The sequence below is a fragment of the Ischnura elegans genome, chromosome 5 (assembly GCF_921293095.1).
Source record: "Ischnura elegans chromosome 5, ioIscEleg1.1, whole genome shotgun sequence".
Classification (NCBI taxonomy): domain Eukaryota; kingdom Metazoa; phylum Arthropoda; class Insecta; order Odonata; family Coenagrionidae; genus Ischnura; species Ischnura elegans.
This window is the reverse complement of record NC_060250.1, coordinates 118,651,431-118,667,215: the sequence shown is the minus strand read 5'-3', so window position 1 is coordinate 118,667,215 and position 15,785 is coordinate 118,651,431. Positions and strand designations below refer to the sequence as shown.

The 15,785-nt window shown below is 35.7% G+C and overlaps 1 protein-coding gene across 2 annotated transcripts in view; it reads left to right on the top strand.

The window, feature by feature from the left end:
* LOC124159473 (matrix metalloproteinase-2-like) overlaps positions 1 to 14,545 on the top strand; it is a 764,180-nt gene extending 749,635 nt beyond the window's left edge. For both annotated transcript variants that reach the window (XM_046535299.1, XM_046535298.1), the window contains 8 exons: positions 1,816 to 1,971; positions 3,252 to 3,403; positions 4,804 to 4,971; positions 5,769 to 6,022; positions 7,116 to 7,257; positions 7,751 to 7,910; positions 9,933 to 10,036; positions 11,172 to 14,545. In XM_046535299.1, the coding sequence (XP_046391255.1) occupies positions 1,816 to 1,971; positions 3,252 to 3,403; positions 4,804 to 4,971; positions 5,769 to 6,022; positions 7,116 to 7,257; positions 7,751 to 7,910; positions 9,933 to 10,036; positions 11,172 to 11,440 (1,405 nt within the window). In that variant the 3' untranslated portion in view covers positions 11,441 to 14,545. The remainder of the gene's footprint in view (positions 1 to 1,815; positions 1,972 to 3,251; positions 3,404 to 4,803; positions 4,972 to 5,768; positions 6,023 to 7,115; positions 7,258 to 7,750; positions 7,911 to 9,932; positions 10,037 to 11,171) is intronic.
* The last annotated feature ends 1,240 nt before the right edge of the window (positions 14,546 to 15,785 follow it).

Sequence of the window (15,785 nt, the reverse complement as noted above, 5' to 3'; positions counted from 1 at the left end):
TTTTCCTGGGGCACAGCAAACATTATTTTCCAGTTGCCATCTCCTTTCAACAATTTTAACCTTTCCGTCTTGTGTTTTCTTAGTTTCTCTGTAGCCGAGGTAAGAATTTAGCTCTGTTTTCTGCGTAGCCCTGAAACACCATCCGTGCAGTCAAATGCGGTGTGGCGTGAATGGGAGGGGGGGGGGGGGGTGCGAGCTTGGCTGGGATTCATGACGGGGTTCTCCTTACGGGGGATTTTCCGGGAAAATATTAGGAAATCGCATGCCCGGAAATTTGTTTTGACGTTATTCTGACTCTTAAAAACAAGATAAAAGCTAATACTAAAATAGCAGCAATTTCTCAAGAAGAAAATACTATGAAAAGCGAGCTTTTCAAATCTGATAAAATTTAATGATGTATAATACTTCTATTATTTATTTATTGAATTTGTTCCTTGAAACAGCACTGGAATCCAAAATATCTTTATCTTATTTTTTTAAATATAATCTTTTGACACTATGTGTATGTTGTACATAAAACAACTAATAAAAACTTATAATTTTATGACTGCAACAAGTTTTTAGTTCAAGTAATCTGAAGTTGTTTTATTCCACCTTTCATATACCCTTCACGATAGACGCGAACGTTGTGGGGGTCCCCTGAGGTCGGGGCCCTCGTCGATTGCCGATCAGCTGGCCTGGCCAGACCGCCCCTGAGCGCAGAGTAATTTCTTGTTCAGCGTCAATATGTGGATGTGTGTCGCTAGTTTGAAAGATAACATTATGGAGAAACAAATTCGTGGTTAGATAAATTGATTTAAACTTGTCAATTCTAACAAACAGGGTAGTTTCCTTAATCAAAGGAAACGAAAGGCATTGATTGCGATTCGCCACCCAACATCAGTGTATTCATATTATGCAAATTATTTGGTTTTAGAAATCCCAGTTTAGACTAATGTTAATGGCCAATTTTAACCTCATTTGAAACAAGCCAGATTGGCGCCCATGCGATGCCAATCCACGTGACGTCGCAGGGACCTAGTTTCTACACGAGAGGATAGGAGTTATACATCGTCTGAGATTACTACTTCTACTTCTACGGGGGGGGGGGGGGTGAGCAGCTGCCCCCTCCTGCCCCTCACTGGGTACGCCCATGTTAATAATCCTTATTTAAGCCAAGCGCTCTACCTTCTAGCAGCCTGCATTGTAGTAGCGGACATATCCTCGCCCCAAGGTCACCTCACACGACGGCAGTGGGAACCAGAATGACAAGGGTTTTTCCCAGCATTCATTATTAGCCGTCGCATTTTCTCGCGCTTGAAATTTTTCACTTTTCATTTAATCGCGAAAAATAGATTCCGTCATTTAAAAATCTGAAAGCGTGAAATGCGTACTCCAGGAGTAGTAATCCTTCGATTTAGGCAACAAAAAATAATAGGGAACCACCCTATTGTTTATATGGATATCCCCAATCGCTTTCGAAAAAATAGGAATTTTGTTGATTTATTTTTGGTGTTAAATTAGTGTAACTTCGTAGTGAATAAAAGCTCAGATTTTGCATAAGACTAGGAAAAATGCCCATGTTTCAAAATCTAATGAAAAACTAGAGAAAAGTGCTAAAATTTCTTACTAAATTTGACAAAGATTATCCTTAAAGGGACTAATAAATTATTTAATCAATGAAAAGTTACGGTATGAGTTAATTATTGAAAATACATATTATCCATATACCCAATAAATTTTAACGTTTTTGGATAATGCTTTCTTAAGATTTAACATAGTGTAAATCTGATAATGTGTACTCTATTAACAATGCTCTCTCCTTGTTCATTGCAGCTTAAAACATCCTCCTCGCATGCAGACAAAGTCCCTTGATCCTCGAGCGGTTCAACGTGAGCTGAAGGAAGCCTTGGAAATATGGGCTGAACACTCTAAACTGACTTTCCAGATGGTCAACCACGAAAATGCTGACATTGTGATTGAATTCAGCCGGTAAGTGTGTATTTGGCCACCTTCAAACAGTATATCATCCCTAGTTTAAAGTATACCAGGACTAGCCGCGGTGATAACTTTTACGGGAGTCACCCGCAATGCACAATGGTGCGAAAGATCCACAGAGAAAAAATCATTCTTGGTAAAGGCAAATGATTTTTTCTATGTGGATCTTTCGCATATCATCCCTAATTTAAGTGCAAGGCTCAATGTCTTTTTTCAAAACCAAACTTCTTTAGATCATCAGGTGTAAGAAATCCCAATATAATTTCTGATTAACACTGTGTATTAGAAAAATGTGAAACGTTACCTTATTTTTATTTTAATAATTAAAACTTATATTTTGTGTGATCATCTTTTGCTCAATTCCTTAAGATGATTAATCATGGATATTCATGTGTGCAAGGTGATCAAGTACATCTTTGTGTAGGTTCTTCATCAACATTTCTCTAGCTTCCATCATTAAGTGTGATACTTCATTCCTCATTATTTTTTAATAAAATTACCTTAATGATTTGAATTTTGTGTGTATTTTATTGTATTCTTATTGCCAGGGAAGGGGGCTATGCATAGTTTTATCACCCTAGAAAAATTTCTTCAGGTTTCCCAAAAATATTATTTACTACAGAACTAGTACAGATTGTAGAGAACATTCATTGGCACATCATTTCGATTTTAAGACCCGTTTCATCAACGGATGCTCAATGTCTTACAGTCATCTGGCGTATGACTATCATAAGTGATGTCCAAAATTTAATTTGATAAAAAAGTTATAAAACATTCCGAAAACACTTCTAGAAAATGCCAGGAAACCTCATACTTACTGTGGGAATGTGTTCTTATCGTGACATTATTCTCAGCGGTGGTTTTTTAAATTTTTTTTTAATTTGAAAGGAATGATGTTCTCATAATATTTAGACAAAAGGATCATGTGTAAAAAGTACATTTAATTCACAGAGCAAATTTACACCAATCCGCAACTAGATTTTGGCTTGTAGATGATTTCATACTTTTGTTTGTGTCTTTTCTGACTTAGGGCTAATTGTATATATGGCCAAGTATTTGGAATATGTTAATCCTTTTTGTAAGAGCCTGTATAGTTTTGCAAATAAGGGGAAAACTCATGACAATCTTATCCCTGACCTAATGGATTATTTCAGTTTCAGGGCTCAAATCAGAAGGCCACATCGCTATCACTTCCAGGAGACCTTCCCGGCTCCGTGCTTAAAAATTTGTGGCCCCTTGTTTTTTACCAATAATTTTTTTTTCTAATTTTTCAGGGATTATCATGGGGATGGTTTCCCGTTTGATGGCCGAGGCAGGATCCTGGCTCACGCCTTTTTCCCTGCATCAGGGCAAGGTGGCGATGCTCACTTTGATGATGATGAAGTTTGGCTCCTCAAATCTGATATGGAGGTCATGGGTGAAGAAGGTAAAATATTCATCTATCAAGATTTTTCATCTTTTGATGCATGTATTTTTGAACTGCTGTGTGGATGGCGGTGAATTAAAAATAATTACCTTGAAAGGAAATGCCATGCGTATCATGGAAACTTGAGAGAACCTGGAGTCTGTTCAATTTTTTCAGAAAGCCAAAGTCCCATGGTTTGATTCCTGCTTCAGCAGATTTTTTCCCATGGCAACCATTTTTTCTTTCATGTTGTCCCAAATATGTTCTATGCTAAGAAATTAAATTACCATAGATTTTTTTTGTTCAATTGTTGACATAAATGTGAATTCCTATTTTTTATTAAATATTATCTTTAGAAAGTGTCTGTATGCACAAAATATCTAAAAGAGATTTTTTGGGAGACATTACATTAGCCAAGGTTAAGAAAGTTATCATAGCAGTTACCATCACAAATGAGGAGAAAATCCTCAAGTGCCATTGTAATAACCGAGATTCTAGGTGGAAAAATTTGAAAAAAATTCTTAACCCTTTTAGTTCAGCAGGCTAATACATCAGCTCTAGCGTAGTTCATTATTTAATTTTCTTTAACTTATTACAATATTATAGTTACAGTACTATAACTTATTTCAATAGACGTAAAAATATTTTGTCAATATCAACCAGTTTAACCTCATCAATTTTAAAAAATCTCATATGTAATAAAATAGCTTTGTATTGTTTTTTTCCCTTGTGGCAGCTACATTTCATGAAAATACCCTCCCCATTCCTCTCCAGTACCCTAGGAAGAAGGGTAGCACCAAGAGGGTTAATGCAAGAGCACATTTTTTAAATTATCCTTACCTATAGTTATTTATTTAAGGAGTTACTCATATACAGCATTTCTGCCAATTTATTGTGACGCAGTGACAAACATGAAATTTTAACATAAAAAATCAGAACAAAGTCTGGGTGTTGCCAGATGAGCTCTCAATAATCGAGGCTGAGGCTTGGGCGGCATTGATGGCAGCGCTTAATGCAATGGCTGTGCTGCCTAAATTTGTAAACATTAACATTAATTGTGAAAACCAATCGGTTGTATATGCTTTAAAAAAGGGTAAAGGTTTATTATATCATGTTTCTGAGATTGTAACACTCTTTATAAAGATAATAAAGGATCAGTCATGGTATTTGACCTGGCGGTATATTCCCACCACTGAAAATCCGACCAACCGTCCTTCCCTGACCGTCCTGCCTCCCTATGCCTCCTCGGCTGCCTATTCATTGGTGGACGGGTGGGTATATACATGGCTTTTCAAGGCAGGATGTGACGCATGGTTGGGACAGTTGGTTGGAATCTAGCGAAGGTGGGAATGTGCCGCCAGATCTCTCAATTCACTATTACATTCACTATAGTTATTTATGATTGTCTATCTTTTTTGTAGCTGGTACAAGCCTGTTTATGGTGGCTGCCCATGAGTTTGGCCATTCCCTTGGACTCTCACATTCAAGCACTGAAGGAGCCCTAATGTATCCATGGTACCAAGGATCAATGAAAGGAGGAAAATATAGTCTTCCTGATGATGACAAATACGGAATTCAACAACTATATGGTAAGTATTTATTTTGGCATACTATGATATAAAGCATTGAGTGTGTATCTCGAATGAGTTAAAATTCTGCAATTTATTAATCTCGCACATAGGTACGGCTTATCCTGGTGGGTATTCCATACCCCCACACACCCCGGTATTAGTTGCACCTAAACCCCCCCAGCCTTAATTCCTAGTTGCGCCCCTGCTGTAATTAAACATATTTGTTGAATTGAATTGTCTCTCTAATGAATTTTTCAGCATAATAGCCTCCTTTTTTTAATTCCCATGATCCCTTTTTTTCAATCTTTGTGCCATATCATATTTCGGTGCCATATTGAATTATTTAACTTTTACTCTATGAAATAAACTGATATTTCAATTGGTGGAATCGAGAATAGTATCATCCACAAGATACATTCCAATCAGTGAGCAAGTCTTATCCGAAAGTAGGACATCAAGCTTCTGTGGAGCCAGCCAGAGTCGCCCCATGACTGTAGAAAGAGGGTGACTGCAATTGTCTCTCAGCCTATCACTGTTTCAATCCAATTCCTCACCTTTCCATGTATTTATTCCTTGCTCCTTAACCCATCAATGCCAATGGGTGCCATATAGCACCCAGTGCAGTGCCAAGCCAATACTTTTGCAATGCATATAATACATATGTGAATTTTAACGAAATCTTTTGTTCAGCCCTAAATGTGGATTTATTAATGCTGAGGGATTTTTTAGTTCCTAGTAGTGGGGATGTGAACAATTGTTGAGACTACTTCAAAGTACTCTTCAATAATAATCAATCTTCATGTCCTATGTTTCAGGAGCAAAAGAAGAGCGGCCGTATGCAACCAGAAAACCATGGGTACCTCCTCCTCCTACTCCGGCAACGACTCGTGCACCTCGGACTCACAGACCAACACACAGAACGGCTCACGGTCACACAACTCCAAGGTCACATTATCCTCATCATCATCATCCAACGAGAGAGCCTTCAGATGAAAAACCGGACACATGTGACACAAACTATGATGCCATTTCTATGATAAGAGGAGAGCTATTTATATTCAAGGATAGGGTAAGTTGAATTGAAAAGTGTTAATGATTGACAGCATATTTTTTTTCATTGGAAACCATTAGTGGCAAAAGCTGTCCCTAATGTATTCTAGTTGAAATGGTTATAGTATGATAACTAGTTTATAGAAAAAAATAGCTAAAAATTCACTCTAGGAAAGAGTGTAAGAGTGTTATGAATATTCCAGTCAACAAAAGTTCATAGAAAAAATTTACAGACTTGACTAATGAAAAGACCCTAGTCAAAATAATGGAAACATTCGTGTGGGGGTGATCGATTTCGAAGTAGGATGAAGATGTTTGGAAAATGCAAGTGCTGTACTCATTTGTGCCATTTGCTTTTCTTCCATGTTTTGTTAACTAAAGTTCCAATCATGGAAGGAAAAATACCTGGTTGAAAAATGGCATAATATAATAATGGAATAGGGAATCAAACTTCAGAAAAGACATGGGAGGCAGCTTAGCAACATCGTAACTCAATTTTAAGGCTGAATGCCACTCCAACTATTTCTTCAGTAGAATGATGGTTGGCATCCAGTAGCATTATTTTTTTCAATAAAGACCTAGAGGAATGAAGTAATTTATAGTTGAGTGTTTACGCACAAATTTGGTTGAATTGGAAGTGTGTTAAGGGCTCAAGGCTCTGTTTTCAAGTTTTGTGCAGTTTTTCCCCCTTTTAGTGCCAGCCTATTTTGGCTGGTATGCTGAAGAATGCCAGGGTTTTTTTTGGTGAATTTTTAGGTTTGCACTTAAAAATTTATATAATGTCTAATATGCATTCTCAGAAACTATTTTTTTTATTTGCTCTCAATACTTACAAGTATGTTAAAGCATGAAAGATACTGAAAAATAGTACAGAAGCTACACAGAGGTAAAAAAATAACATTCAATGCGGGCCCGATTTTATTTATTTATTTAATCGTGGGGAGAACCTCACTTTTATTAATGCTTCTCAGATTGTAATGGCTGTTCTTATAAGTTTTTCCTTAAGAACAGGAATAATAGAGATTGGTATTCATGTTTATGATTAAAAAGAGCTATAATGGTATGCATTCACTCCATAGACAGGTTGAAAAATATCTCTCATTTATTTTCAGTATTTCTGGAGAATCAATGACCGTGCATACACTAAAATTCATCCAATTGAGATGAAGTTATTCTTCTATGACCTGCCTAAGGATTTTACACACATCGATGCAGTGTATGAGAGGAAAGACCAGAAGATTGTATTTTTCATTGGTAATTTTTCAATTTTTTGCAATAATTGACATAGTATAATATAAATAAAATACGAATGAAAGTTATAGTTGAAATATTGCATCTTATAAAGTAAATGAGGACAAGCAAATATTATTACTGAGCAGAAACAATAAAAATTATATTAAAATCCATCAAAATAAAAAAATCTCAAATCAAATTTTTAAAACAAAACTATGAAGGTATTTACAATTGATAAAGACTGCTTTCATATGCATACATTGTAAAATTTGCATTTACTTCAATATAAAAATGAAAATGTTTTTCAAAAATTATTTTCCAATACATTCCCCAAATCAATTGTTTAAAACAAAAATATGAATGCATTTTTGACATGTCTGCTATTCATATGCATACATAGTCAAAGGTCCAGTTAATGCTTTTTCTACTTTGCTGAAGCCAAAACAAAGAAGAATGTTGGTGACTGTAACTTTTCATATGAATGAATCTAATTTTATATAATTTTTTATTGTAGGTAATAAATATTACTTGTATAATGGCCACAACATTATGCCTGGTTATCCAAGACCATTGACTGACCTGGGCCTGCCTTCCTCCCTGGATAAAGTAGATGGTGCTATGGTTTGGGGACATAATTCTAAGACTTACTTATTCAGTGGCACAATGTATTGGAGGTAAGTCATACTCAAAAAAACATTTATGAGGTTGACAAAAGTTTTATTCACAACCAATTTTATTGACTTAACCCTTTCGAGACGGTGGAGTTCTCTCCTTACCGTGACTGCTGGACTGAGCCCCAAGAGACCCTTCCTCCCCTCTGTATGTAGCATTTTTGCTGGACATTCGTTAAGAAGGGTCTCGCGGAATATCAAACACTCTCAGCACCAACCTTTTTGGACCCTTCCTAGCGGGGACTCGGCATTATTTCGGACTACGAGGGTAGTTGGTCTCCCTCCTTTCGAGGTTTTTAACCCTACCAGGGGCATTAGTTTGCGGTTCATCATGCTTTGTTTATATGAATGAGCCGTATGGATAATTGTTGCTTCCACATAAATTGCGGACATTGGATTCCTCGTTTTATTCTGAGAATTGCCGAAAATTGAATGAAGCTCTACCATCAATATTAATACATTTATTGCAGCAACAATTTCCATGTTGATGTTTACACTGAAATCGAGATATAAGTTAATATTTATCGTAGAATTTTGTTTAAAAATTGTGAACACTGCTCAAAAGACAAAGAAATCAATTCTTAGTTTATATTTTTTGAGAAAGGAACAAATATTTATTTAAAAAACTGATTGATTGAACAATTGAATGACTGCGGTCCTTTATTACAAAGAGGGGTAATTTTAGACGAGGGGTCCGGGTACCTGCTCTCAGATTTCGAGGCTATGCCTTAAGTCTCTCTTTGTTAGGTCCCGAAACTAAGACTTCGTGAACCTGTAAACGTCATATAGAGGGGAGAGTAAGGAAATGTACATTTTCAGAATTCGTTCACCTGCGTAGAAAAATCTCTGATGAAAACTTGCGGCTTCCGTCTCCCGGTTTATGAAACATATTTTCTACATTCCTCTATCCATATATCTTTCCCGCCACGTATTTTCATCATTAGTGGGGAATATTGGGCAAACAGTATACATAATTTAGCGTAACTTTGGAATTGAGCTTGCTCTATACATCTTTATCATTTGTAATTAAATTCATATTTAAATCAAAGCTTGAGAATTCTATGCGGTGGAAGGAATCCATAATTATAATGAAGCATGTTTTGTTACTTCCACAGATTTAAATAAACTTTGTTTTTCGGTGTTTACCACATATTTCTGTATCACTTCCACCGATGCTTCCCCTTGCATGCTGTAGGCTTCTTCAGATAAAAATAATGTACTTCCAGACTTACAGCCTAATTACCATGTATTTACTAACTTTGTTGTTAATTAACACTAGAAACCCATTAAAAATTCCACAATGCTTAAAAAATTTTAGTAATATTTTTAACATGTTGACCGCCATGATGTTTTTAGTAGGTATGTCCTCTGATGCCATTAGTGTTTTTCATTCCGTTAACTATCCCCGGATCATAAAACATTAAAGGCGTCTTTGTACTTTACTTTAAACTAATCGCAGGTCTCGATGTAAAAGGCCTTAAGTGAGCTGTTTTCGGGGCGATGAAAATAAATAAATATTTATATTCTGACGCCACAACGGTCATGGCCCATACGTTAGCAAGAGATTCAGGTCACTCCGGCGTCAGAAATCAACTTTGAAACAGTCCCTCGGAGGCTGGTCACTATGACTTGCGTGGCGTGATGGGAGCCACTCGACTCCAGTCATTATGACTGGCATGGCGGTCAACGTGTTAAAAGAGTAAATTATTGGAAATCAAACACAGTGTTTGGTTGAAAAAAAAACACTGGTCACGCAATAAGTTGGCAGTGGATTTGTGCTATAAAAGGGGTTGAGGGTATAGTCCAGTGGCTGGGGTAAGGGATGGTCCCTTAGAGTTGAGTTGGATCCCAAATCTGAGGGACGAAAATACCAGGGTACCAAAAAAAGCTCTTTGGTGGCTTTATTATTGATTAATATTGAATGATAAACATTTTTCACAATACCAATCTACATCTTTTATCCAATCAATTAGATTAGGTATTTTTAAGGACTTGTATTTCATTTGGATCTCCTCTGTGTTGCAGGCTTGATGAATCAACGAAAAAGGTCGAACTTGACTACCCTCGGGATATGAAAATGTGGAGAGGAGTCGACTATAATATAGATAGCGTCTTTAAGTATACAGATGGTAAGTGATGTATATTTTTCTTTTTTCTTAATCATCAATTCATTTTCCAGGGGCATATTTCACAGTGGTTTTGATGTACCTTACTTCTTGGCCAAACTCTTCTCTGTTTATCTGAATACTTAAGGGAAACAGTGACGACAGAGTTCCTCTTTTGTCAATGATGGTTTTACTGCATAGAAGACATCACTCTGGGCACTATCTTTTTTTGTCAGTAGTAAGGAATGAATTAAAGTGCCCTTTATTTTCCACCTTTTAAAATAGAAAAAAAATGCTTGCTGAGAAGTCAAAATCAACATTTTTCAATCAACTGCAATTAAATCTAAATCACTCTTTGTACTCCAATTTGGGGTAAAAATTTACCCCAAGTCTTTTCCTGTATTTATATCCTAGATGTTACAACTTCTTAGGTTTTAGGTTCTTGCGTTAGTTATGGTAGGAATCTCAGGCCAAGGCTTACAAAAATTATGCATTAAAGATTAAAAAGTAGACAAACTAGTATATGGAGAGAGTGCAGATGTTTGAGCAATACTAAAAAGGTGATTTATGAGATGGTAACATGAAAAAGAGAAGTAGCCTCTGATGTGTTGTACATTTTAATGGATTTATTACCTCTGCTTTGTGGTCATAATGATATAAAAAATATTTGCAACGAAGCTAATTAAATAAGGATTACCTAATACCAAGCAAAAAAGTGATCTGAGTCTTGATTGATAATATCAAAATGACTGTATTAGTTGTAAAATGATTTATCCTAATCACTGGTATTTGTTGAGAGGACAATAATTTTTACTGTTTTTCATGGCATCGTGCTCAAATATTAAATAAAAAATTTTGGGCTCTGTCGCCGCACCAGTTTTTGGGTGGCCCCTGCATTCCCCTACATTTCCCTACCGATGCTGGTCGCTTTTACTCCGAAACGTTGAAACAAAATTTGATGCGTTATAAGGAAAAAATTTACACTGTGACAGCCCAAAATTTTTATATCTAACTTGACAAGTACCCACAAAAGTTATTGAAGAATTGTTGTGCTTGAAGTTAAGTAAAGCTTTATTTGTTGGTATAATATCTTCTCCTCTCTACCTTTCCTCTTTTCCCATGGTTTAATGCTTACCTTACTTTTGTAAATTCCTTGCAGGAATCACATACTTCTTCAAGGGCAAAGGATACTGGGCATTTGATGACCGCAAAATGCGTGTGAGGCATAAGGTGCAGAAGTTGTCAGCTCTGAAGTGGATGAAGTGTCCTGTGGAAGAGGACAACATTTTAAGGCCCTCTCAAGAGTACGATCTGGAAGAAAGATATGAATATTCAGGAGCTCTACCTTGTCGGACACAAAGTGCAATGCATTATATGTTACCACTCATTCTTTTTACTTTATCAGTTATCAATAACTTTCCTCATTAGCCTATTTTTTAATGATGTACGGTATTTACAATGTGAATGAATTTCATTGCTGTGTAATTGTTATGAAAAATACCAATTTCGAGGAGTAGATGCTTTTCACTCTCCAAAACCCAGGTGTTATCAATTGCCATTTATCATATTTGTCTCTGGCCATTCTGGAATAAATATTTTATAATTATACAACAGGGAACAACTGGCCATCCAAATCCTTTCCAAACCAGATGTCAGGCTAGAAACAAAAATCATTATGAAAGCTGCACAGATAAATGCTGCTGCAGCTGTATGCAAAAACATTCTAATGCACCACACATGTCAAACCCTTCAACACCTTACTTTTCAATAAGACAGTTGACTGATTTCAATTTAAAAAAAGGGACTTTCAGGTTATTTTTCCAGCACTTTTTAGGTTATTACTTCAACACATATGTCTCTGCTGATTTTTCTTAAACACTGAAAACATTCGTTCCTTTAAGTTTAGTAAAAACATTTGTCACCGATTCTTGAATATTAATTGAACTGCCTCAAAATCTGAATATTGCTCTTTGTTGCCATGAAAATGGGGCTTCTTCAATAATTTACATCTCACCAGTTATGATTGCAGAGTAACTCAATAACTGACTAGCCTAATTTCCATCAACCATTGTAAAACAAATTCCCTCTCTTCAATTTAGTGTATCCTCTAAATGAATGTCACCCTTGGTAGAATTACATTAAATTTTGAACTTAACCTTCACTTATTACATACATATTTCAGCCCTAAGTTTGGCTTTAGATAAGTGCAAGGACACCTCATCTCATATTAAGCCATATGGCATGTGATTTCCACTCATTCAGGGAAGGAGGCCTGTTCCTTTCCCCGTGTCATCCTGGCCTGAAAGGATTATTAATATTGGGGTCTCCTAAGGTTTCACCTGGGATTTGAAATGGCCCCTCTTATAAAAAAGCAAGTGATACCCCCCAAAAAAGTGATCACTCTCCTTTACCGAGTGATAAATCGAACAAGATTAATTATAAGTTGTAAAACATGATGATACGAGTAAATTAGTTTTTAAACTTTTCTTTTCATATTTTTGTACCCATGACAGAATATGAGATAAGCTCTACCAACTACACATTCACAGTGTTTTGCTGATTGCGTGGTGCTCGTCTATTTATCCAACTTGTTTGTATAAAATATTGGACTTAGGCATCAAATTACTTGTGTTACGCACTCCTTATGATATTGTATGCTCTTAATGTGGCTAAATATGAATTTACAGACAATTGAACAGAACAAGCATGAGAGCGCTGAGCAATGCAATTTCCATTCTCATTATGAGAGAATGGAACATTTAATCTGTAGTATCCAATATACTACCAAACAAAATCATGTACACTTTTCCTAGAAACTATTTCCAAAATGCCATGTTTAACTTGGGAAAATTTTATACCACATCAATTATGAAAACAACTGCATTTTGCAGTGAGATCGATGCCTTTTTTACTTAGGGTTATTGCTACATATTTCAGATTAGTTACGAACCTAACTGGCACCCAAGAGGAGGTTACTACACAAGCTGTATAGCTCAACTTTATAGCTTTGGTTCAACTTGTATAGCCACTTCCTCATAGACATAGCTGGAGATATTAGCAACAAAAGACACTTTGTTACTTTTATTGCTAATATGGAGCCCTTTCACCATGTACAAGCTTCAAGTTTCGGTTTAATAGCTGAAGAATTTTCATGAAATAAGATCACATTTCTCATATCCCACTTAACTGCCAATTAATATTCCTATTAATAGGAGGGCTGAAAAAAATTTGATGGTGGAATTATATTCACTGAAAATTTTGCTTAATGAATGAGTCATGATATTGAGAGACTTGGGCTTGATTCCTGACTGATTTCGGACTCATGGAGTTGTTTGTTTTACATAAATACAAACAACTTCATGAGGTAGAAGCAACATGTTTTCAACAATACTTAAACCGATATCTGTTAACTATTAAATCAAGATTAACGGTGGAAGATTTATATCAATCGATTTTTAACTTTACCTTCAAATCATTCTCACATGTACGCATAAGAAAAGGCAGTGTTACTAGAATATATTACCAGAGCAAAGAGTATATTTGATACAATGGTCAACTTCTGGCAGTAGAATCATCACAAAATTGGTAATCACCTGATTCATAATTGACTACTTATGAGAATGACTGAAACCAGCAAATTGATAAAGGAGGATTCACCAGGAAAAGTAACTTTTACATATTCTAAAGCACTGAAACCCCTCATGCATAGAGTCAAAGCATACATATTTATTTTTTAGTGTTTGACATTTAACACAAGATTTCTGAAGATTTTGAAGCTTGATTTTTTTACTGTATCATGCAAATAATCATTTCATCCCATGGCCTGAGATTCTGACTGCCTTGATATATTTTAATGTGTATATGATTGCATAGAGTAAGTGTATTTCTTAAAATTTGGTATAAATTGATATACTGTGATACTTTCCATGCACATGAAGGTAACTTCATAGTTGGCATTCTTTTCAACTCATTGAGGCAATTGAGGTGTTGGATTTTATAAAGCTTTTTACTGAGCCATTAAGGATGCCATTAAAAAATAGTGGTTCTCTGCACTTCTCAAACAGTGTACCTAATTGTCATATTTTTACTGATTGTATGCTAAATTCTAAATGTATCCATTGTGCTTTCAAGTATCACGTATCATAGTATTTCCCTACACTAATGCTTAAAATCTAGAATACCCTAGCCAAGATATAATAAGATTTCACTTTGAAATCTGCTATTTTGGTTAAAAGTGTTGCTTGCTAAGAATTTATTGATGTGAACATTAAAAAATTAACATGCAAGCGCTGTGTAGAGGATAAAGTTCCTGCTACATTATTTCCCAAGCTTAAACACGATGCATAACTAGTGAAGCATATTGGTGTGAATAGCATGGAATTTATTGCTTGGGCTAATTATTGGTTCAGACTGACTTCTTACTGTGTAAGTGATTTTGATGAATGAGAACTATGCAATACTGGTGCTACCAGCTACAAACGTAGGTTTTAGTAGAACTCGTTGAATGGATTTATGTATGGGATTTATGGGAAATTTTTCCAAAAAAAAGCTTGGTGGAAAATTGTTTAACATTGGACTATTAATATAAGATAAATTGTGGTGATGAATATATTTTAAGACGATGATAATCTGTGATTTGGAATGATCAGTACATCTGGTTTTTTCTTAGTTTGTATTATGTCAATATTTATGTTTAACATGTATGTATTTTTATTTAATTTTTATTGATTATCCTGGAGAAATAGTTTTCCAAGTACCACTTATGTATAGGGTGTCATTGTATTCATAAAACCTGTGATTTTATTTTAATATACTTATCATCAATGTACATACAAGCCCAAAATATTTTTTCTCTTCAAGGTTTTGTTGAAATAAAGAAAGATGGAAGAACATTTTTGAAAATAAAAATTTTGAGGCATAAGAAAAGAGTAAAAAGTTCATTGAATAGAACTATATACAGACAGTGCATCATTTTAAACTAAATTAGCTGAAGTATAAATAATAATTCAGCATTGCAAAGATGAATATGTATATTACTTTTGCATACTTGGCACAATGTCGCATTCTCTGCATTCATTTTCTGATAGGGTAACAGCAAAAAATTTCAAGTGAGCATAACACGAACCAGGTTCAAAATATCTTTGTGCCTGAGCATGCATGGCTATAGCCACCTTTATAAAAGGTCTGGAATGGTGCAGGGACACAGCTAAGAATCAAGGCTATGGGGGTTTTTGGCACAACTACATAATACTTAGGGGTGTGGGGTATTGCATACCCACCAGGGTAAGCAGGCGTTGCAGGGGGCCCTCCTTCAGAAAAATTTTAAGAATAATGGTTCAAAATGGCGAGTTTTAAGACCTTCTGATAATATTTGATTAATCCTAACGCTATTCTATAAGTAGTACTGATCCAAATAAGTGAAATGGATTTAACTTAAAATTTTCTCTGAGCTCTGGGGGGGGGTTTTATCCCCAAAACCCCCCCCCCCCTCGCTGAACCACTGGCACGGTGGGCTTTGCTGATGGCAAATGGGGAGTTTGAAGAAAGAGGAAGCCATAGTGAACATTGTCAAATGTGCATAGCCATCAAAGAAGACATCTGAGTCCCTATAGGTATTTTAGGACCAGTATAAAGGCAGTGTACTTTAGAGAGGTCAAGAGTAGGATTAGATTTCAGTATTCCCTTTTAGTGCTACCCTTCTTCCCGGGGTAGTCGAAAATTGCGGAGGGTATTTTAATAAAATGTACCAACTAGGAAACTTTGAATTACATAG